The 25291-nt window shown below is 42.5% G+C and overlaps 1 protein-coding gene across 4 annotated transcripts in view; it reads right to left on the bottom strand.

The window, feature by feature from the left end:
- The window catches only part of USH2A (usherin), a 427327-nt gene that overhangs the window by 135246 nt on the left and 266790 nt on the right, over positions 1-25291 (bottom strand). For 3 of the 4 annotated variants that reach the window (XM_053383154.1, XM_053383155.1, XM_053383156.1), the window contains exons 41-44: positions 24909-25291; positions 10992-11326; positions 7020-7142; positions 4349-4512 (exon numbers count right to left, since the gene is read on the bottom strand). The exon at positions 24909-25291 is cut by the window's right edge and continues 246 nt beyond it. In XM_053383154.1, coding sequence (XP_053239129.1) covers positions 4349-4512; positions 7020-7142; positions 10992-11326; positions 24909-25291 — 1005 coding nt within the window. Of the gene's footprint in view, positions 1-4348; positions 4513-5628; positions 5797-7019; positions 7143-10991; positions 11327-24908 lie in introns of those variants that run through there. The other variant, XR_008329695.1, reaches the window with a different exon arrangement.

Genomic DNA, 25291 nt, shown 5'->3' with positions numbered 1-25291 from the left:
TAGCGACTAGGCACCAAGGTATAGTTAATCTTGTCAGTGCCAAATATATTAGAAGCATGGGGAGTAAACCAACTATTCCATGATATATATGTAATTTGGATTCCTAACCCCTCTTGGGAACTGCCTTGAATGCTGGGTGGGAAGACCATGCTTTGGGGACATTCATCCGCCATTCCTTGCACAAACTGATTCCAGGTCAGCAGGGAATGCACAGGCCTATCTATTTCACTAATTACATCCGGGCAAAGTTCCAAATTATTGATTCATAAAAAACCACACCCTAAAGGACTCTTCAGCTGTTGCCAATCATAGAGAGAAATAAGCATCATGGAAGCAAAAATTTCATTCATAGCCTTCAGCATGAAGAACTGCCTCTATCATGGAATGAGCAAGATTTGGCTGTTTGGCCCCCACTCCCTCGCCCCAGGAGGTACTCAGTGGAAGCTGCTGCCTGACAACACCAGTATGAGAGCAGAATGCTGTCTGAATAAACCTGGCACCATATGGCTACCAAGCTATTATTATTTTTTCTGATATTACATTTGAATGTGATTGTATTCTTTTGTGAGTTACTTTGAGGGCCTTCTGGAGGCTATAAGGTGTGATACCAGTATTCTAATCAAACAAACAAACAAATGTAGGCTTTGTCTGGGGCCATACACCATGTTCCCACATGCATCACTGAAATGTAAGACGCATCCTCAGACATTACACATCCAGTATTGTTGAGAATTACATTCTTTGCATTGTGGCATTGAAACCTACAGGGTTGACTATAATTCAAGAACAAATCATGCCATAAAACATGGGTAGACAAACTAAGACCCGGGGCCTTCTAAATCCAGCCCACGGATGATCCAGCCCGCAGATGAATCAGCGTGTTTTTGCATGAGTAGAATGTGTGCTTTTATTTAAAATGCATATCTGAGTTATTTGTGGGGCATATAAATTTGTTCTTTCCTCCCCCCCAAAAATATAGCCTGGCCCCCCACAAGGTCTGAGGGACAGTGGACTGGCCCCCTGCTGAAAAAGTTTGCTGACCCCTGCCATAAAATAATATTTTGGACACTTTCTGTTCTAGTTAACATGTGATTATTGTACTGAAAACAATGGAATTTAGGAGTGCTTATATTAGTATGCCCTAAATCCTTAACTTCAAGCACAACCTAAGCATCTGAGGAAAATGATAGCATCATTGCTACTGAGATGATGATGATGACTGAATCTATATCTCACCCTTCTTCCTAAAGGAAGAAGCAAACATGTGTATGCAAACATGCTTTTTCAAATGAAAAATCAGTCAGGGACAAATGTTTGTAATACAAATAAAGGTCACATTACTCAAACCACTTAATCCAAGAGGTACCAAATTTAGCTGCTCCAAAGTCAAACTTTTAATTACGACACCATAAAGGACTGACTCTAATCCTATTTGGATTTCAATCACATTTGGGGATATCAGTGCATAGATAGGAGAAGTGGGAATCACACACATACGGGCCCCATCTTCCCATTCACCAAATGTGTGAACAGAACCCAAGTACCTGCAATGTATAATAATAATAATAATAATAATAATAATAATAATAATAATAATAATAATTTATTATTTGTACCCCGGCCATCTGGCTGGGTTTCCCCAGCCACTCTGGGCGGCTTCCAACAAAGATGAAAAATACACTAAAATGTCACATATTAAAAACTTCCCTGAATAGGGCTGCCTTCAGATGTCTTCTGAATGTCAGGTAGTTGATTATCGCTTTGATATCTGATGGGAGGGCGTTCCACAGGGCGGGCGCCACTACCGAGAAGGCCCTCTGCCTGGTTCCCTGTAACTTGACCTCTCGCAGTGAGGGAACCGCCAGAAGGCCCTCGGAGCTGGACCTCAGGGCAGAACGATGGGGGAGGAGACGCTCCTTCAGATATACTGGACCGAGGCCGTTTAGGGCTTTAAAGGTCAGCACCAACACTTTGAATTGTGCTCAGAAACGTACTGGGAGCCAATGTAGGTCTTTCAAGACCGGTGTTATATGGTCTCGGTGGCCGCTCCCAGTCACCAGTCTAGCTGCCGCGTTCTGGATTAGTTGTAGTTTCCGGGTCACCTTCAAAGGTAGCCCCATGTAGAGCGCATTGCAGTAGTCCAAGCGGGAGATAACCAGAGCATGCACCACTCTGGCAAGACAGTCTACAGAGTGTATACATATGTAGGCTCTTTGCATGAAATTAGATCACTGAAAAATGCAGGCTCCCTGGTTGTATGGGGAGAGGAAAAGTTGTACCCACGTAGATTTGTTCAGAATTTGAGCGAGTACATGGAGAGACCGTGCACTGATATACCATCTAAACAGAGCTTTTGTTTCCAACTTCTTTTATTTCTATAGTGCAATTTTAACAGGAGCTACGTACGCCCAACTTCTGTTTTTCTCTCAAGATCCCACCAGAAACAAAGACATAAAAGAAAGCTATTTTCAAGTGATCTAGTTATTGGAGGGAAAGGCATAGGCCTGTGACAAAATGAAAACATTTGGAAGAAGGTAGATTGCTAGTTTGCCTAGTGTAATGCATTCCAGCAATGAAAGAATAAATGAGGGTTTGCTCTAATGACCCTCACTTGATGTTTAACCTTTGCATTCATAAACAGATATCTAGGAAATTTCTGCAGTAAGAATGAAAATGAAGCCAGATTGCATTACCTCTATCTGGAAGGTCAGAGGTTCAGATTACTAAAGTAATGAAACTTCAGCAGCCTGCTTCAGATCTATTAGGTTTGTCAGTTTTTATAAGCATGCTTACTTCAGGCATCCAATTATAAAATAAGGAGCCTATATTTGCTGAGAGTCACTAGCAAGTGCTTACAGACAGATTTGCATGTACATATTGAAGAATTAACCCACTGCTTTGATGGACAGGTAATCTGGATTAAATGGATATGTTCCTTTTAAGATGACACAGCACAAATGTGTACTTTTCATGCACAGAAAATCCATAACTCTCCTGGATGTGAAGAAGAGTTTGAACCAAAATACTGGCTTCAGCAAGTCATTGTGCCAATTTCCCAAGAGCTCTGAATCTATGTCTTATTCTGCTCTGATTTTATTATAATTGACCACAACATACAAATTGTACAAACCAAAGATTTGTACATACATGGAGGGCAGGGGCAGGCACAGCAGGCATGATCTTGCCTCTCTTCTACACAATGATTACACGTATATGGAATTTCAAGGTTGAAAAAGGGGCTGGTTTCTCCCCAGGTTTTGTTTCCATCATTTCAAAGGCATTTAGCTCTTAAACAAGATGCCAATGATCGTTCAGCTCACCTGAGCAATGTAAATCATGAAAATGGATGACTTGGAGCTAGCTCATATACAGATGACCTACGCTTGATGAGTGCAACTTCACTTAATGCTGGGGCGGCTAACCTTTTTTGGCCTGAGAGTTGCATTTGATATTGGTCAACCCTTTCAAGGGCCACATCCAGGGTGGACATGCACAAAGCATAAGAGAGTGTGAACAAAGCAGGAACTGCTCAACCCAAATTCACTCTCTTGCTCACACATCACACACATGCAGGGGACGCACACATACAGACTACACTTTCACCAAACATATGGTACACCTACAGACCACAAACCCGCTTGGTAAACGCACACACGCGCACACACACACACACACACACACACTTCACCTCCCCATCATCTCATTCCCACTAGAGCACTGTAGTGGGGAAGGAGGGAAGGGGGTTAATGAGAGTCTTTTTTAGCTCTCCATCAATCTGTTCAGGGGGGTGGGGAAGGTTGTAGGATCCCAGGCCCCTCCCCCAGCAAATTGGAATAGGAGAAGTTCAATGTTACCTACGATGCACCTCTCAGCTGCTTAACTGTGGCACAGAATGAGTTTTGTAGCAAGTCAGAGCACTCTGGAATAGGAAGGAGTATGTCAGTCTCTCCCAATGTTTCCCAGCATGGCTCAAGAATAATCAGAGCTGATTGGAACACTCTTTACTCCCTCTAGGAAACAATGGTGGGGCAGAGGGATACTGATCCCATTGCTGCAAATGACTTCACTGCCAGTAAGCTGAATGCGGGGAAGGTGGGTGATAAGAAACAGCTTGGCAGGCCAGACCTGGTCCTGTTAACCACCCTGGCCTATTAACTGGCATGCGTGAATATACCAACACAGATCTGACACCACAGATCAAACTTTCACATCCTTTTGATTGCAAAACGTTCCCTCAAAGTTCACATATTCTGCTGTCTGTCCTTAAGTGCAGAGAAATCAAGCAATCCACATACATGTGGGAAATAGCCCAGACCTGACTGGGAGTCAAAATAACAAGGGCACTTACTTGGGGTGGACCACTTCACTTCTATAGCAGTGTGGTTAAGAGGTTGTGCAGTGACGTTACTTCCCTTCTTTGGAAAACCCGCCAATGTTGTAGCGACCACTTCTTCACTCGATGTGTATCCAACCTCATTGTGCACTATGGTCTTATATTCATATGTTGTGTACCTAAAGGATTAATACCATTAAAAGAAATAGAAAAATATATATCCTTTGAAGAGTTGAGGCATGCTAAACATCTATTATATTGTTTTACTAACCATGAGAAAAAAAGTCTGTTTTTTCTTTTCTTTTAAAAAGGTGCTTCTTTATACTGTTTGAGATCCATGGACAAAGAATTACAGGTTTGCTTGAAATACTAGGCCAATACTAGCACAGTAACAATAAACAAAGTAAGATGCCATATAGGATTGTTATTGTTTTCCAAAGTAGTGAGGGATTACAGCTCAATTCAAGATGTAATTACAGCAATGGCAAGCTGCCAGGACTTAGATATAAAGTTGATTCAATGGTGCTTTTTTCCTCTTTGGGAAAACCCACTGATCTGAAGCTCTGCATCCCACCCTAACAGTATTTGCCTTATGCTTCATCAGCTGATCCCAGCCAAATATAAAAACTCAACGTTTCAAATAATACAGCTGTGTAAGTTTAAGCAATGTGTGCTATAACTGCCAATGAATGAATGAATGTGTGAGTGTGGAAGGATAGCCTCATCTAAACACTATATTTTTTTAAAAAAAGTTATAACCAGAGAAAACCCTTTCTCCCCTTTAATCTCTTTCAAACAACAACCAGAAGTAAAGGGTCAGAGCCTAAACATATAAAAGTTGTACACGTACAGGTCCCTATTAGGAATTAGATCCCCTCTCCTTCCCATCCATAAACTCAGTGGATGTGGAATTGTGCACGACAAATAACACCTTTGGGGCAGATAGCATCCTCAAAGTTACCCTTTGGTGGGAAAATGGCATTGTGGGGGGTGACCGAAAGCCTGCTCCAATAAGCCGCAATCCTAATCAGGATAATCCCCCCACCCCCAGCCATCTGCAATTTTTGGGGAAAGAAAGTGTAGAGGTGGATGCATTCATTTTTCTTTCTTTTTGGGGTGGGGTGGGGTAAAGAGTTGCACCCTTAACAAAAAAGCATACTTAATCTAAGTTGTACTTTGACTAGTATTCTTTCAAACTTCACTTCATCCCTGTAGTAGCAGCCAGTCTACAGTACTCCCACCATTCCCAGACTATCAGTTAATCCTCCCCTTCCTTCCTATGCTCATTAACTGACTCCAGAGTTATCTGTATTTCCTACAGTGAGATTTCCTTCTGGATACACAGACACGTGACAAAATGACTGCAAATTTATCTTACAACACTGTTCTCAAACATCCTGCCCATGGATAATCTTCTCTATATCTAGCTGTCTTTCAGAGAATCTTGTCCAGTATTGCTGATGCTGAAATGATACGTGATGTTAATGTTCCCTTTTCTGCTTGCAACCTAAACTTGCTTTTAAGAGAACAATCTCCAACTGGAAACTAGCACAGAGGGCATTTTAATTTCTCCTTCCCTTCTGGGTTTCCACCTCCAATTCACTTCACTCCCAGCAACATTTGGTCATATGTAGGGAAAGAAACAGTTATCTGAATCTTTTCTTTACAATGCCAAAAGAAGACGGGGTGCTATATGGAGGTGGATAAAAGGCATGATAATAAGGGTTGGTAAGCCCTGACATTGGGCTCCTATTGGAAATTATGCCTTGACTGGCATAATATTAGCACATTTTTGAATTCCATCCTATGTTACTCCTCTCGCTGAATGTTATGGCAAAATTAGGTCACTCCCATAATTTATGCAATTAATTGGGTACATTGTCGTTAGTTATTCCATCTCAATGCAAAGGAAATATCATTTGCAGAGTAAAAGGAACAACAGTGTATACTGATCATATTCAGCAGACTGATTTCTGTTCTGAACACAGGACTAATAAACAAACAGGAAATTTCCCCTTCTGTTTCATTTTTTGTTGGAATTATCCAACATCCCTAATGGCAGCCCCCTCCCCGGGCTGTTCCTTCTGAGCACTTCGACTGTTCCCCTCTACTGGATATCAGCTATTGGTGTCATAAAGCCTGTCCTGTAACCCTTGAGCTAGCCAGCTGTCCTCAAGTATGGTGGAGAACACTCTCCTGTCATCAGTGTTGAAGACTGAGCTACCAGTCCACTTAGAATGGAAGAGGCTACCATCTTGTCCTTCACCTCAGGCAGCAAATGCCTTAGGCTAGCCTTGTTTCCTAGGCAAACACATCACTAATTTACAGTGCAGATTCCTGCTGCGCAGATGCCCTGCATGTCAATGTGTGAGCCGGTGCTTGTATGATTTGACTTTAAAATTAAATATGTGTAAATGGCTTGCCTGCTACCCTGGTAGCTCAAATCTTGCTTTCCAGAGCCTGATGCTCTTTAAAACAGAACAAAAATTGCACGCAACATGCAGGAGTCACAAAACAGCAAAAACCCAGGTGTGTTAATAATGGGAAATGCCAAAGGAGATGACAGAAAATATTTCATTACATAATTAACATGTTCACAACACAGAGACACGAGCAACACTTTGAACTATTAAGCATAGTCTATACAAAATGCCAGCATTTGTTTTTATAGTTTTTGTAATCTCACCTGCTAAGACCCTTATCTTCATAAAACCACTGAGTTCCTGAGTAAATATTGTGCCAGAGATTTAAATCTTCAGGGGGATTTGATGCAAGTGGCTGCTGGATTTTACGTCTCAGGAGCTCATATCTAACACAAAAGACAAGCAGAACGCTGGGATTATCTCAACTAATGTTATTACACAAAAATCAGGTTGCTTTTAAAAGTCACACACTATTTTGTTTTTACAACTGTAAAGTTTTTTTTAAAAAAACACGTTTCAGGATTTGACATTTTTTGTAACTTACCTAATGAGTTTCAAAACGGATGACGATATGTTTCACAACACTTCTTTTATTAGGAAAAAAAAGAATCTGAGAGTATTTAATGATTTATAACATTAAACATTTGCATAACCTTTCAGGATAACTTGATTTAAATTTAGTGCAGCACAGTTCACGTTAAGGAAGAAAAGCTCAATGGAATCTGTACAACTGAATTCACAGTTGAAGCTATATCCACAATGCAAATTTAAACTGGCTAGAATTGGTTTAATTACAACAGCTTCGAAAACTTTCTGGAAGCTAATTGTGACAGAGTTGTGACAAACAGGCTTGAAACCAATCACCTTTGGGGATGTGCCTTACTTGTCTCAGGAATTCTCTTGGCCCTATTGTAACCATCACTACCTTTATTTTTGATGTTCCAAGGTGAATACCAGTGAGTGTCAGTAGCCAAAAAGACAGCACCCACAGACAAGATAGAGGTATCATCAGGCTCATACCCCTGACCTGTAGGAAAATATTGATGGGGGCAGAAATCTAAGAGCCCATCATCAGGACTGAGTGTGTTCAATAACCATTGTGTATGGTGTGAGATAGCAAAACAGGGGTTGTAGGAATGGAGTATCTTGTAAAAATATACAGCATGCTGACTGACTGGAAGAGTGAATGGGAGAATGGAAGGTCTGACTTGTTCCTCCTGATTTCTGATTAAATTTAAACGAATTTATAAAATAAATTCTAGGATTGTACCATACGCAGTTTGGTTTTACCAATGCATACAGGGCCATTGATAAAACACCGCAACAAAAGCAAGCTTGATGTGATTGTATGTATGATTGCGCCAAGATTTCAGTGTTTTACTAAGGCACACTTGCATCTTTGGAAAACATCACAGAAAATGACGCAAGTGTATCTCTACCTCTCCATCCCACCAGAATTGAAAGAGGCTGTACAGTGGTCAGCCAACGTCTAAAGGCAATAAACTGAGATGGATAAAATAGGGGGTCCTGTGAGTGAATAGTTCTCAAAAGAGCTGACATGTCCTGAAGGAAAAGGTTCAAAGTATAGGGTAGTCATTGATGCCAAACTCTCACCTGAAGCATTGGTTGATCCAGTAGCAAATAATGCCCAGTTACAGCAGGTTCTTCAGTTATGACTGTTCCTGAACTAAGATAATCTGGCCACAATAATTCATGCTTTGATAACTTTCCATATAAATTACTACAATGCATTCTACATGGAGCTGCCCTTGAAGATGATCTAGAACAGGGGTAGCCAACTCCCAAGAGACTGCAATCTACTCACAGAGTTAAAAACTGATCTACCCCCTTTTTGGGAGTTCGGGTCAAAGTTGTTGAGCTTTTTTTAGGAAAGGGGTAAAATGTTGAGCTTTTTAAAGGGGAGCCACAGTTGTTCAGCGTCCAATGATCTACCAATGATCATGCCTGATCTAGAAGATGCAGCTAGTGCATAATGTAGAATGCTGAGTGGAGTTGTCACAGGAAGCAGATCACTCTCATTTTAAGAGTGCTGCCCTGCTGCCAGTGAGATACCAGGAACAATTCAAAACATTAGTACTAGTGTGCAAACCCCTAAAGTACTTGAAGGAGTGCCATTCTGCATATCCCGCAACCTACAGTTTACAAGGCCCTTATTTCAGTCCATTTGCTGGAGATGCCAAGGAGAGTGGGAATACACTCTGCTCTGAAATTCCCTCCCAGGGCAGACCTCCCAGACCATGTTCAGGAGGCATTTGAATATGTATTTATTTGTTCAGGTCTTCAGAAGGGGAGAGGTATTGTTAGTTTTATCAATGTAACTTTAATTACTATATATGTGTGTGTGTGTGTGTGTGTGTGTGTGTGTGTGTATATATTTGATTTTAGGTTGTTAATATCTCTGGGCACCCTTCATGGAGGAAGGGAAGGGAAGAAATGTAACTAACTAACTAATAAATAAATAAAATACGTACAATCTCAACACGTCCAGTTTGTTTTTTGTGATGTTTCATTAAGGCCCACAGATACACACATGCATTGGTATTAAAACTCCACCCACAGATAATCTCGATGCAGTTATATGTATGATTACATTCAAATATTTGTTTGCTATAATTAATCAATGCACATGTGAACACTGGCAATGTAGATTAAGGAACTGAAGGAACTTTAAACCACAGTAAACTGCATATACACAGCACTGTATAAAATTCAGAAATAAATACTAATAGACAATTGTTGCATTGGAGCACATTTAGATTAGGCTATTTAGGAATCACAATGAAATAAATAAGCTGTGGATTGTGCTCTTAATATAGCTTTGTTATAGTGACTCAGTTCATCACCGCCACCCTCAGTTTATTACAGTCAACAGACCAGTGTTTTGGTTGAAATCAACTATAGTAAAGGGACTCAAGATCAAGTATTGAAATTTCAACTCATTAGTGGATTGCAAGTTTGTTTCTCTTTGTATAAATTTCACCTCTATCCCAAGAGAGCAACCAGAGAAACTGAATTCCAAAGTTAACATCACCAAAATATGCTGCTGTCTTCACATCATAGGAACCATTTCAATGTTATTAGTTTATCAATGTCAACAGAACCATCCTCTCCTCCCCGCCTCCCAAAACTTGCAGAATTATTTAGTTCTGGTTGGTCTCTCTGTAATTTGATGTAGAAGCCATGAGAAATATCACAATCTTTTAAAGCATTGGATAGTGACTGCGTACAAATCGCCTCCACTGGTGGCAGGTGCCCTATCCTCTTCTCTCCCCAACACATTGTGCTGAGCAACTGCTTCAGTGGTTGTTCTGGTTGGAAGCAGCATGGCACACCATGAAGAAAATGAAGTTTTCAGGTGCAGGTTCTGTTGTGTTGCTTCTCTTACCAGTGGTGAGAGAATCATGCTGTAAATATATACAGTAATGTAGATTGCTTCCCAAACCTGACTATTTTATTATTCTGCAATGCATCCAATTAGTCTGCTGGAATGTCTCATACACATTAAGCAAGAAAGAGAATAAGATCTCATAACATATGCATAATTTCCTTTTTTCTGAAGTCCAGAGGGTCATTCCAGGGCTACACTGGAAGAACTGCTTTGTAGATAGGAACAGGAAGGTCTAAGACAGCTAGTATTGAAAGATTGAAACTTTGATTCTACAGACATGTGGTGCGTTGGCAAACTCTTCCACAACTGCATTTTTGATCAGCTCTTTCTCACTCCATTGTTATGTTGGCCAACATCAATCCAAAACAAAAGACTTTGGGATCTAAGTGAAGGTGGTTGAACTTCCAGAAAAATATGGAACCATCTTAAGGACAGAAAACACATCACAAAAAAGATGGTCTCAGATAACGAACAAATGGGAATTCTGCTTTCATAGTGTCCAAATCTAGAACTACAATCTGTTCCAGGCTGGTTTGTCTGCCACGGGACACCTTATGGATTATATTGGGAAGCATTTCAGGGCCCTGGAGAAGCCTACTAGTCCTCAAATGATGAGAAAATATCCCACAGAAATACTCAACATCTCCCTGGTCCTGTGGTGAGCCAGCAGTCTTCTCTGCCATTATGGAACATTTTACTTCAGGAAACCTTGGAAACCTTCCAAAGAACCCTAGGGTTCCTGAGACCACAGCTTAAAAACAATTTCTCTGGGCATATGTACAGACCCATATTTTCATTAAGTTGCATATGTTGCTATTTACATTACCTTATGTGGGGCCCATTGGGCCTGGATGGTGGTTGCCAGGAAACCGCAATAAATGATTCACTGATTGGGGTCACAGACAATGGACTAATGCCTTGGGGGAGGGTTGGATGAGTCATCACGTATGTAGCCAGACTTTCTGTGCATCCTCCAATGTAGCCACCGCCACCAGAGCAAGCCACTATGGTGACTGAATAGTTTGTGAAAGGGATCAGATTGGTTACTACGTGGTTCATTGAAGATGATAAGTTGCTGGTAAGGGTGATTCGAGGGTCTGGCATGCGGATCTCATAACTAAGTATTTCTCCATTCAGTATGAAAGGAGCCTTCCAGGAAACCTGGAAAAAAAATAAAGTTTTTTTTCTTTAAAGAAAGAGAATTTTACAAGATTTAAAAAACAACAACAACTCTCAAATTAGCACAGCTCTGACAGCAATGTTTTCTTCTAATATGGCTTATTCTAGGCATTTGCTCCCAATCATTTTCAGGTAACTATTTCACATTATATGGCCATGTAAAAAAATGAGAAGAAGAATTGTCAGCAATTCATGGATCCTAGCATACTATCACCAGGGCCGGCCTAAGACATTTTGGCAGCTGAAGTGAACCACAAAATAGCAGCCTCCCCACCAGGGAAGAAGGGGTGAGTGAAGATCTACATCAGGAACAAGGCAGAAATAAAGATCTACATTGGGAATAAGGGTGGGAGAAGACCAGCGGCACCTCCTTTTCACCAAGAGGCTGCATGGTCTAGCCCCATCCACACTGTCTTGTTAGGATTCCTCCTAATTCCTCCTAATATGTAATAGTTCTCTACATGTACATCTGTTCACATGGATATGTCTTCCAGGCAGCATTAATCAGGGAAGCACTGACAAAGTGCATAACAACGGCTGTGGGTGGGGCTAGTCCATGTGACCCTATGATCACTCTCTGTGTATTCCTTCAACGTATGGAGGGGGCATGTGTGCCTCCCTATAGAGAGCAGCCATTAGGGTGTACAGATTTAAAATAGACTCCATAGGGTGGCGTCTATTTTGGACTGCATAAGACACAGACCTCCCCATAGTAAAATGTGAAACAAAGGGAACCTAGCTGTTTATTATTTGAAAGATCAAACACAGAGATGGGCAGTGGAATATGCTTTTATTCATCCATTCATCATTTTTTATTCTTTAAATCAACGTTATTGTATTAATCATTCTTCCGCTATACAGAATATGTAAACAGAATAGCCTTAATAAAAATAATATTAACAAACCATTAATCAAATAATTAATAATTAAACAATTTACTGACATTACCTATGAGTAATGTTAGACACTAACCTGATAGGAGAGGCTCAGAACTTACAGGGTTAAGAGTTCTGAGTGATGACGCCTCACATTCTGAGGGCGGGTTTAGAACACGGAAGTGGGAGTGGTCTGTATCTCCGAGAGAGAGAGAGAGAGAGAGAAAGACACACAGTGTGCGTGTTTGCTCCGTTGAGCAAGCGAGATGTCCGCTCGGTCTCCAGGCAGGAGATTTATAACTGTTGTGTTTTGCTAAGGAATAAAGTCTTTAAGATAAGGAGACTGCTAAGTGTCAGCCTGAGTTACTGCCTTCGCACGAAGAACGTTCAAGCTTCTGTTCCGCTGTGTTTTACGCTCTGCTGCGTCAAAGGTCCCGGGGGAAAGAGCAGAGCTGCGTGTGAGGAAGTGTGCCAGACCCCCCTGGATGTAATTGACCCGAACAGGTTATGGAGGTCAGCAATAAAGATAAGCAACGTTCGTGCGTGTGAGAGGCCAGCAGCCAAAGGCCAGCTAAGGAGTAGCTGGAGCCAGCTGGAGCGAAGGGAGCTCGCTGGGAAGGATCTGCCGGACCGGGAGGTGCTACTGTATCGTGAGTAGGCTGGGCCCCCGGGGAGAGATGGCAGACAGCCAGAAGTCGTCAATCCCTTTTGAAGAGGCAGACGGGAAGGAGCCCTGGGTCGGTTGGCAGGCACTGAAGAGAGTGGGAGCCACACCAGAGGGGGCTAGACGCCAGCCTGAGGGACGCCCAGAGGGGGCCAGATGCTGCACAGAAGCTGGGAAACGCCCAGAGAGCCCAGGAGGGGCTGAGGAATGCCCAGAAGGCCCAGAGGGGGCTGGGACTGTGTTGGAGGGCTGCCGGAATGCCCCTACATATGAGCTGCATGCTGGAAAGCTGCTGGAAGCTGGGAAGAGGAAAGCAGTGGCTAGCTGTTCCTCTGGAGGCTGTGCACCCAAGTTTGGGGGTGCAGGCCAGAGAGGCCAGTCCAAGGGTCTTGAGAGTGCCCAGGCTGTTTGGCAGGAGCTGGAGGGGGTTTGCAGAGAAACCACAGCAGAAGCCAAAAGCCATTTTCCCAACAGCAGAAAAGCCTCGAGGAGTGCTGCTGGCAAGAGTGGGGGGGCACCGACGTCCAAAGGCAAGTTTGAAAAGTTTTCCATTCGTTGCTGTTTTGTTTGCGGTTCTCCGGAGCACCTGCGCCGAAGCTGTCCACAGCGAGACAAAGGGCAGGAAAGTCCCAAGGACATTTCCCATGGGAACCAGTCGGGTTTCCATGGCAACAGCGCAGGCAGGCGTGAGAAAGCTTATCAGCTGACTGCTTCGATGGCTATTGTGGAAAACACCACCTGCAGCGAACGCCCCAAGGTCGGGGGCAGCAGGAAGTCAGTTGCAAAGGCAACAAAGAAGGACAACTCCGGAGGGGGGAGAGTGCTACGTTGGGTTGTTGACTCGGCTGCGAATGCCCATTTGGTAACAGCGCCACCTGATGGACAAATGTGGAACTGCAAGGCTGTTTCAACTGAGAAAACAGTTCAATTTGCTACAGGTTCACAGGGACGTGTAACCCATGTTTCTAACATGTTTGTCTCTTTTTTACAGGCTGAATTGAAGGTTTATGTTCTCCCTGAGATAAAACATTGCCTGCTATCTGTACCATGCCTTTTACAGGAGGGATATTCTGTGAGTTTTGAAAAAGATGTTTGTACAATTTCCAGAGATGGGAAGGAGCTCGTAAGTGTTGGAAAAAATCAGAACAACCTCTTTGTTCTGGAAACACCTCTCGAGGGTGAGGGGAATGCTGGGAAAGCCACTGACCACACTCATGTGTCGTGTGCTTGCGTGTGGCACAAGAGGATGTCACATGGGTCCTGTGAGGACGTCCAGATGTTATCAGAGTGCACCAAAGGTTGCAAGGTAAAAGAATGTGGTAAACCTTTGAATTGCAAGGCTTGCAGAAAAGCCAGAAACAAGGGATTTAGCCATCCCAGAGTGGAGAGAGTGACCACGAGGCCTTTTGAGCTTGTGCATGCAGACCTTTTAGGTATGCCACAGCCAAGTCTGGGCAAGGCCAAGTGGCTGATGGTGCTGACAGATGATTTTACTAGGAACTCCTGGGCTTTTTCTCTGAAAGCTAAGGAGGTAGCAGCGCAACTGATCAAAGATTGGGTTGCTGAGGTGGAACAGAGGTTCTCCACCAAGGTGCAAGGGTTCAAATGTGACCGAGGTTCAGAGGTCACTGGGTCTGCTCTAAAGGGTTTCTTTCGCCAGAGGGGGATACGTCACAAGGTGACTTCTCCTCAGGAGAGTGGCGTGGCAGAGCTGAGGAGCAAAGCTCTGGTTCGAGCATCCGAGATTCTACTGGATGACTCTGGTTTGCCTCACAGTTTTTGGGGGGAGGCGGTAAAAACGGCCAATTTCACGATGAACAGGTGCTACAATGCAGTGGTAGGTGACACCCCATATTTCTTGCTCAACGGACAGAAGCCACAGGTGCATTTCTTCCGTTCGTTTGGTTGCAGGGCCATGGTGCCTGTACCAAAGCGGTTGCAGCAAGAGGGTGGTCCAAAGTACCAGGAAATGATCTTCTGTGGATATGAGCCTGCGACAAAAGGGTGGAGATTCGCATATCCAGAAGGTGATCAGACCAAGCTTCTGGTCAGTAAACAGGCTAAGTTCTTTGAGCAGGATGGTTGGGCAAGGCGCAAAGTGCGCTCTGACACTGTCTCAGATTGTCTGTACGACTCTGAGGAGGAAAGAGAGCCAGAGCCTGAACCTGCTGGTGGAGACCAGGTCCCTGAACAGAGTAGGGCGTCTCCACAGGTTGTTAAGGGAGTGTCCAAGAGTGAGCCCTCATCTCCTGTGCGCATAATGGAGAAAGCTCACAGACGTGTCAAGTCAGAGGGGGAGTCTTCTGATGAGGAAGACGCAAATGCTGGCCCCAGTGGGTCAGGAGGAGCACCCCAGTTTGTGCCCAGGCGGTCTTCGCGGGCTACAAAGGGAATTCCACCTGAGAGGTTTCAGGTCACAAATGCGTGGGTTGGTTTCGCACAGTGCGAACCTGAGGTTTGTGAGGTTCAACAGGTGCCTAACAACGATGCCAGGAAGGGGCGGAAGGCAATGGGGAAGGTGTTGAACACTCAGAGGTCCTCTCAGAACGTGATTCGAGAGGGGGTGATAGGAGAGGCTCAGAACTTACAGGGTTAAGAGTTCTGAGTGATGACGCCTCACATTCTGAGGGCGGGTTTAGAACACGGAAGTGGGAGTGGTCTGTATCTCCGAGAGAGAGAGAGAGAGAGAGAGAAAGACACACAGTGTGCGTGTTTGCTCCGTTGAGCAAGCGAGATGTCCGCTCGGTCTCCAGGCAGGAGATTTATAACTGTTGTGTTTTGCTAAGGAATAAAGTCTTTAAGATAAGGAGACTGCTAAGTGTCAGCCTGAGTTACTGCCTTCGCACGAAGAACGTTCAAGCTTCTGTTCCGCTGTGTTTTACGCTCTGCTGCGTCAAAGGTCCCGGGGGAAAGAGCAGAGCTGCGCGTGAGGAAGTGTGCCGGACCCCCCTGGACGTAATTGACCCTATGAGTAATGTTAGACACTAACCAACTAAAATAACTAAGATTATCTATTACGATATTATTAAGGGCCACATATGAACAATATTGAGAAATATGTTAGTACAAAGTAGGAGGGCAAAGTTTGAGTATTTTATAAACGTTTCATTTATAATTTACATACCTTTGTAAACTATCAATGAAATATTTATAATTTAATTGAATAGGTTGCTGGACTTCATTTCCCATTATCCCTGACCATCGGCCATGCTCACTGGGGTTGATAGGAACTGGAGTCTAGCTATAGTCACAGGACTACAGATTTCCCATCCCTGCTTTATAGAGCATATTAATGTCAATCAGCTGGCAAAATGTGAGTGCTATAAAATAAATAAAATCTTAACAGAATTATTAAAGATCTTTTTCCTAGTCCTCAAACAATTCTTGACTCTGACCACTCTTAGATCAGTAATTTCACAGTTGAAAATATATCAATGTATAAATGGGCCAGATTTCAAAAACCACCAGGGAATAAATAAATGCCAGATGCTAAGAACTCGTTAAATTTTTAGGCTGTGATACTTGTAAGTCACCTAGCCGCAGAATTTTTTTAGCAACACTGAAGGTCTTGGGTAAAAAGAACTTGGAACAGTATTAAAGAAAATATTGTTAACTGCAACTTTTAAATCACAGAAGCAGGAGCAGCTTAACAGTATCGTCGTGGAAAAGATTTCACTCTGGCAAGGCTTAAAAATTCCTATTCAGTTTTGTTTTGGGGTTTTTTGTTACTCCTAACTCACAACATGAAAGTAAATGACAAAAACACCACACAAAAACAAATCTAAAGCTAGGGGGAGGCGGAACTGAATCCATCCTAGTTATTTGCATTATTTTCATCCTCCCTAATGAAACAGTGTAAAATCATCCAAGCAAGGCAATATTATGCTGTAATTTACAACATGAAAGGAAAGATATTTCTTCCTGCTACACCTTACACGTATTACAATGCACAACTAAAACCCCAAGGTGGCAGTTGACCATTCCTCTCCGAGAATCAGGTGACTGTAAAAGGAGGATGTAAACAAGAAAGACCACAGAAAACTGTAATGCTTTTATGTTCCTGGAAGGGATGTGAACAGAAGCTGAAAGTAGCAGGTGTGTGCTGGTTATTAATAAGCTGCCCTGTGCTAAAATACAGCACTGAAGTATTCCCCACCTAAGAACACAGGTCTTGGTTTCACTTTGTAGGAGAAACAAGAAACCTTTCTCCCCCTACTTCAACCTTCCCTAGCCTGGGGTCTGCCTGGTGTTTTGTACTACATCTTCCAATATCCCTGGCCATCGGTCATGATATGGGGAGCTGGTGGGAGTTGTGGTCCTGAACATTTGCAGGGTACAAGGCTGCAGGAAGCTGCTTATACCTGCACAACTACTTCATGCACACGAAAGCTTTTGCCACAATATATTTAGTATCTTCAAAATGCCACTGGTATCATCATTTTTGTTTTGCTGGATAACAGCACAGCTTCAGAACTGGGGATGCAGATTTACTTGGACACCATCTCATTCTACCTAATTATTATTGGTTATAGGGACCGCTTACTAGCGGGAAGGTAAATGGCGTTTCCGTGTGCGGCTCTGGTTCGCCAGAGCAGCAATGTCACGCTGGCCACGTGACCCGGAAGTGTCTCCAGACAGCGCTGGCCCCCAGCCTCTTGAGTGAGATGGGCGCACAACCCTAGAGTCTGTCAAGACTGGCCCGTACGGGCAGGGGTACCTTTACCTTTACCTTATAGCCTCTCTGTGATCTGCTCTTTCTAGCATCCATCACAGAAGCTATTTTTAAGATGTATAAAAAGAACTCTTTCTCAAACACCCTCTTCTACTAAGCCACCTGCTTTAGTCAACCCCTACAGGAGTCATTTAAAATAAAGCTTAATTAATCATGCTACTTGAGTGCCTTGCAGCCATTCCACATTTCTAGGGCAGACGCCCAAAATCTGATCAGGTAGCTCTTTCATGTCTATCAAAGAGCAAGTGCTTGTGAGCCAAGAGAACTTGTTACAGAATTGGCACCAGCAACTATTCCATTGTAGCAGGGAGTGTGCTACAATCTCTACAAAAAAGAGAGAAAAGAGAGGGAGAAATGCTAGTTACAGAAAACTCTTCCTTCAAAGGAAAAACAATTGCAGGTCTGCACAGAAGAAAATGCTTTTGCACTGCTCAAAACGTCCTCTGGATACAGTATACTGGGTTCCAACTGACAGTGAGGATGTAGAAGAAATTCAGCTTGGTGAGGATTTTAATGCCAGTCTTCCTGGTTTGCAGTTTCCGAAAGAATACACAAACTGAATCGCAGCTATCCTTTGAAATTCGCAGTTCTCTGAATTTTAAGATGCAGTTCTTCAACCAAACAATGTGTATAAAATGGTGAATTTGGGCGGATGTGTGTATAAAATGCATATATTCAAAGAAATAACATATAAATGAATTATATTAGGGGCATTACTCGCAAAACTGTATATTCAGAGAAATTTTCAATAAGATGCTGATGAATGTTCATGCACTTAAAAAACCCTGAATTGCTAATTCTTGCAGAAATGTGAAGAACTGGCCTCAAGAATGGAAAATGAGTAACTGAGAAAAACAAAAACTGACAGATCCATCCTTAACTTCAAGCTCAGAACTTCCGGCCCTGCCATGACTGGTGACACTGTGTACAAAACTTATGTAGTGATTTTTGAAAGCAATGTGCTTGTGTTATTGATTGATATTAAGTTGAGATGGATCTACCTTCACAATATGTGGCTTGAGTATATTTGGTACTTCACTTACTTAACAAAACTTCTCTTGTAATTATACGTTTATGGTAATTATCTTGTCTTAACCTGTAAAAATTTTAAAAATGTAATTCATACAGGTTTGGATCCAGCAGAGTCAACCAGAAGGTGTTTACACTCATGCAAAGGGGCTGGATGTCTGTTTCTGCTGGTTTTCCTCCAACCCTACAGCTGCACTGCCCATGCTACACTGAACATCGTTCTACAGAACTGAACAGGCTTCCAAGAAGTCAGGGAGCAACAGCAGGAAGGAACAGGTAGGAAAGTCCATTTTGGCAAATGGCAGCTAGTCAAACCTTTCAGATTTCCCGAGACTTAAAAATGTCTTCTATGAACTCCTCTGCTGATGCAATGACTATAGGAGTGCCCTCTAATACGACATGCCTGGATGCAAAATGCTAATTCTATGGGAATGACTGTAGCTCAGTAGTAAAGTACATCCTTTGCATGCAGAAGCTCCTGGGTTCAATCCCAGGCATTTTCAGGTAGGGCTAGGGAAGACCCTGGCTGCCAGTCGGTGTTGAAAATACTGAGCTAGAAAATAGGGAGTCAACAATGATTTGATTCAATATATGACTGCTTCTGGTGTTTCTTTATTCACCTGAGGGCTTAGGCATACCTTGTGGCTTGTTCTTTTGTTGCTGTGGTTCAAGCAAACCATTGTGCCGCTTCATAATTGCTTTTTAAGCTTCCATATTTTCAGACTTGTAAAGTTGCTTGCCATCCACCATGGGGAAGGTGGTGGATTCTGCTGCTTAAGAAATGAAAGTCAAAAATGGAAGTTCTTTCGATCTCCTTGCCATAGTGAGCAAAATGTCTCCAGAGTAGAAAAAAGAATAGTGATCATCTTGTGTAGGGAGGACAACAAAGTTCTTGACTTGTGCAACAAGAATACAGCACTGTAAAATTTTTTTTTAAAAAAACATACCTTGCAGTGCTTGTTTCTGCTGTTCTTTACTAAGTTGAATGACCTTTAAGGTGAGAGTTTAGTAATGTATGAAAATAAGAGGGCACATTCAATGTTTTGGTGTTGACAACAGCAGTACACTGATTTGAAGCTCAGTGTGAAGACTAAGAAAGAGGGTGCCCAAGAGGAAGCTAGAATAGGGCAGCTTCTGGGAGAGATTAACTAATTCACTATAATGATTCAGGAAGCTGTCATTTAAAGATCAAAGCACCTTATTTTCTCCACCACAAAATTTAAAGGGATAGAAATTAGCCAGCTATAACCTTGGGAAGCATTTCTTTTTGACATAGTCAAAACCTTTCATGTTAAACAGAATAATGTTTTCTGAGAAAAAGGCACATGGTTAAAAAAAAACACCTCTACTGGACCAAGACTATGTAGGGGTAGAGTTACTGTGAAGGAAAAAATGTGCTTTCCTTCAAGGCACTGGGCACTGCAGTTTGTTAAGGATAGCTGGGAATTGTAACTCTCTGAGGAGTAAACTACGGTACCCAGACTTCTTTGAGGAAAATAATGTTTTGAATGTGCTTTAAAGGTATAGCCTGAGATATGCCAAAGTAGAGGGTACAAAATTTGTAACCCACCAAGTAAAATGCAAAGCCACATCCCAGTCACATATGACAACGAAATGTTGAAGGAAGTAGAAGTGGCCTGCTATTTTTAACTACTTGCAGGATAAACATTCAAGCCAAAATGAAGGTTTGAGCCAAGTAAAAGAAAGCTGTATGCTACTGGGAATGTTATAGTAAAGCTCTTCAAATGTTACATATCACAAAACCATTCATGATGATTTATGACTAAATAAGAAAAATTAATATGTCATTCTTTATAATATATTCTGCTTCTTTATTCATTTGCTGGAAATGGGACATATAATCAAAGAAAAATAATCACTACTGGAATTAGGAATTACTCAGGGAATCTTCCTGAGAAGCTAAGGCTATATGTTTATGTCAGTACCTAATTTTCTACATGGGAAAGTGGTGGGGCTTAAGTAGCCTGGTGGACTACATGACCATATCCTGTAATGAAAACCAGGCCAGGGTTTTTCCATTTCTGGATATCAATAAGGAAAGTCCTATATACTTAAACAAGGTTCTAGCAGACAAGGCTGGGAATGGCAAAACAATTTGTACATGGATGTCTGGATTGCCCTTAGCCTTCCTCATCCAGGGAGGAAAACTCATGTATGGTAAAAAGTTTCTATGTGTCTGGCATAAAGCATAATTCTGGCCTAAGAATCTGCACCAGAGATCTGTGGAACAGTTAAGCTGTTCTAGCATCTTCTGCAGGCTACCTTTCATTTGTCATTTGTCTAAAGTGTTATTACGGCATTACACAATCTATGTCACATTTCTGCAGCACATTCATTCATTCATTCATTCATTTATGCACTACTCAATGCAACTTGGAAAAATGTTAAATCACAGTATCATCTAAAAATGCATTCAAAAATATTGCAATGCTTTAAATTAAAATAATACAACAGAAGCACGTAACAAAAAAGTAAGATGTACATATGCAGAAAGTCACTGCTGCACTTGAACACCATATGTCACAAATACAAGGTATGAGACCTGTGGATTGGGAACCTGGAGGGGATGAAGAATCTACCGAACACACATGCTGCTATGAAATGGCTTCTTCACTATTAAAATACTTAGTACAAAATAAGTGTAGAGCTGTATCAGCACATCTGTCCAACACCTGTTCTGTTTCCACAACAGCTGATATGTGCCACATATACCCTGCAGGGGTATGAGATGCTGTGTGAGCAGGGCATGTACTCGTTTTTTCTTGCCTTGCCCTTTTTTCCTATATAGACAGAGCCAATATGGCATGCTGGATACAGTAGGGCAAGAGCTTTAGTTCAGGCTCTGCCACAGACAGATTACAATAGCCAGGAAGAGATAAGACACAGACAGGATTATATCCATTTAAAAGTGTAATTGAAATTCTTGACAATGATAACAATGACAATATATAGATTTTCCATTGTTATAGTGGGAATGTAAATATCATTTCTAAACAATTTTCACTGTCATGGTCTTCTCTTTTTACATTTTGTCAACAGCTGTGGTTTCTGTTCCTGACCTCGGATGAACAGGTGAACAATGGGAATTTGGCTCCCACTTCCAACAGAGTGGACCAATATCCCTTAGTGCTGAAGCATGTTCACATAGAGCACAGAGACTGCATACATAGTTTTCATTCTCAGCTTAATAAACCATGATTTATTAAGCAAGAATTATTTAATCACCATCACTTTATTCTCGGTTTTCTACAAGGTATTAGCAATGTTTCAATCAGGTTTTAATACAGTTAGATTGATATACAGACATGCACACATTCTGATCTCTTATTGTAGTTATATGACTTCTTGTCTTAAATACTAATTTTCCTATTTCCTTACTATGTACAGGCAACTCAACTTATGTTGGGGGATAACACATAAAGCCAAAATAACATATAGTCAAAACACAATGGATTCAATGGCAGGTGGGCTTGTCAAAGTCCGCCCCCCCCCACCTGCTCCATTTCCATCCCATTTATTTATTTAGTCAAGCATGTAAAACTAAATGCATGTAAGTTACAAGTTGCGAGTTGCCTGTATCAAATGGTTTTGATGTATTCCTACCCACTTTCGTATAAGTATTCTTTCCATGCATCACAATAAACCCTGGTCTATAATAAATTACGGCACATATTATGCTTACCTTTGCAACCACAGTTTGAGTTCATTTGGGCAGTGATATGGGTGCAATACATTTCAAAAGGTCTGCAGCATTTTCACCATTTTAGATACAGACCTGCTTATCAATATTTCAAAATGTGGTTCTAGATTTTATCATTTGACTTGTTTCTATCCATATATTCAAATTGTTTAGCGTAAACTGAGTATCTACATGCACCCTCATTGTTCAAGAGGACTAACCATACCATAAATAGCACCAATAATTTAAGTGGCTGGTCTCTAGACTTATGCAAACGTCCTTTGTTTTGTGCTCTAGTGAGCAAGCTACTGTACCGATGCCTTTTGGCACTAGTACAAGACTGAATCCATAGAAGCATGTGTGTATTTACACAAAAGAGGCTTCTAAGCTACAAAAATCCCTCTTGTTTGGTTACACTAATTTCCCTTGAATGAAGTTTGTATGCAAGCCAAAACAATGGTAGTTATCCTGTCCTCTAGAGTTCATTCCCAAATGAAGGATGTGAATAATTGAAAATTTCCTAGGTAGTGCTCTAAGGCTGCTCTTTCCTTAGTTAGTCTACTTACACACTGATTTTTACTCCTTTAAAGATTTAAAACAAAGCAGATATTTTGACACATATTTGAAAACACAGAACATTTAACACTCACAGCAATTAGCATTTAATAATGTCTAGAAGGGTAGGGCTATTCATTTTTTGTTCTCTCTCTTTTGTATCGTACACATTTTAGTCTGGCTCTGGGATTAAAATTAAATGCCCCCACAGTAGTATTCCAAGTATTTCAGGTGTGCGAGAGAAAACTGGAAGCATTTCAACAGCATAATAAAGAACAGAGTATTATAGATGGGAGGACAGGAATAGGCTGAGATGTTGTTGGTTTGATGATAAACACTAATTAACACATCTAACCCAGGAGTGGAGAACTGCTGGCCCTCTGAGTTTCATTGAACCACAGCTCCCTTTAGTTCCAGCCTTAATAACCGATGGTCAGGGATGGCAATATCTGGAGGGCCACAGGTTCCCTACCCCTGACTTTTTCCTGGTATAGAAGTGGCATCTCACTGAATTTGGGGAACGCTAAGACCCGGAAACTGTATGCCGGCTCCCTCGGCCAATAAAGCGAGATGAGCGCTGCAACCCCAGAGTTGGTCACGACTTGTCTTAATGGTCAGGGGTCCCTTTACCGTTTTAAAGCTGAGTACGGACAAATGCCGGGACGCGGGTGGCGCTGTGGGTTAAACCACAGAGCCTAGGACTTGCCAATCAGAAGGTCGGTGGTTCGAATCCCCGCGACGGGGTGAGCTCCCATTGCTTGGTCCCTGCTCCTGCCAACCTAGCAGTTTGAAAGCACGTCAAAGTGCAAGTAGATAAATAGGTACCACTCCGGCGGGAAGGTAAATAGCATTTCCGTGCGCTGCTCTGGTTCGCCAGAAGCAGCTTAGTCATGCTGGCCACATTACCCGGAAGCTGTACGCCAGCTCCCTCGGCCAAAAAAGAGAGATGAGCGTCGCAACCCCAGAGTTGTCCGCGACTGGACCTAATGGTCAGGGGTCCCTTTACCTTTACCTTTTACGGACAAATGCCAAAGAGAAGTTTCAGCAGAGCAGCCCTGGCAGAGTCCAGCAAGGGCAAACAATAGCCATATCTAAAACAGGCTTGGAGGGTGCTCTCCCACTTGCAGCGCCGAGATTAATAGTTTGATCTGGAAGCTTGAGAATCTGAAACTAGGAAATAGCGAAGTGCTAGAAAAGCTAAGGAGGGAACCTGAAGTGCTGCATGCAGAAGATACCAGGTGAAGGCAGAAGGCAAGGCATTAAAATACACCCAACGGCCTGAACAACCCAGAAGTTTTATACTACCAACCAACTGCAGGGGCTGATGATCCATACCCAAGAAAGTAGCACACAGTCCACCCTTATTCTGAGGTTACCAACTGAAATAACAGAGTCCCCAAGAATGCATAAGGAACAGGCTGGATTTCTGTTGATTTGGGGTTAAAAAAGAATCACTAAACCACAGAAACTCAGTCAGTTAATAAGTGTGTGGTGCATACGATAAGGCATATACAAAGAATCTGGGTCCCTCTAGATGTTGGACTCCCATCGGCCCCAGCAAGCATGGCTAGTAGTCAGGCATGAAGGGAGCTGTAGCCCAACAGCATCAGGAGGGACACAAATCCCCCCACTCCTGCCATGGTGGCTACACATGAAATAAGGTAGCAGTTATGCCCAGGGTCTCAGACCCATTGGTATGTCTGGGATAGGGAATGTGGCAATGACTAACTGGAGTGATAGCTATTAGGGAGACATGGGGACCATAATGATATCTGGGCTATCCTTGTGATCACCAGCAAAACACTAAAAAGTCAAGGAAAGGTAGCTGTGGTATGAGACAGTATGCAGGTCCTGGTGCAGGTCTATGGAAGCTACTCTTGTACACAGTGGACTGTATGCAGTGCAGTGCAGTGCAGTGCAGTAAACTCTCTAAACATAAGCTAGAATTCACCTCTGGTGATTTTAGTGATAATGTGCAATGGCATTCACAAAAATGAAACTCAACAAACCTGTGCAATGTCGGGTCCCAATGCTTGCACCTCGGGAGGTTGGATGCCTGCGGGTCTCGAGGGCCTGGTGATAACTTCTGCCCATGCACTACTGTTAACGCCTCCTTTGAAAGTACTTGCCAATAATCTGTATTCATATTTCACCCAAGGGCTAAGGGCAGCACTCTGGTCCAGGAAACTCCTTGAATAATTGAAGGGCAAGGTAGCAACTGTGGATACTTGTTCTGTTCCCTTCACTCTCCTTTCTATTATAAAGTTTTCCACCTGCCCATTTGGATGAAGAGGCGGCTGCCATGATATCAGCACAGATGTCGGTGTGTCCGAATAGAGCTCTGGAGCGGGGATATCTTCAGGTGCATCTGGAAGGGTTTTTATGGGCGCTG

Source organism: Podarcis raffonei, chromosome 3 (assembly GCF_027172205.1).
Source record: "Podarcis raffonei isolate rPodRaf1 chromosome 3, rPodRaf1.pri, whole genome shotgun sequence".
Taxonomy (NCBI): Eukaryota; Metazoa; Chordata; class Lepidosauria; order Squamata; family Lacertidae; genus Podarcis; species Podarcis raffonei.
Note: the sequence above shows the minus strand (reverse complement) of the source record. Positions and strands in the feature narration are given on the sequence as shown.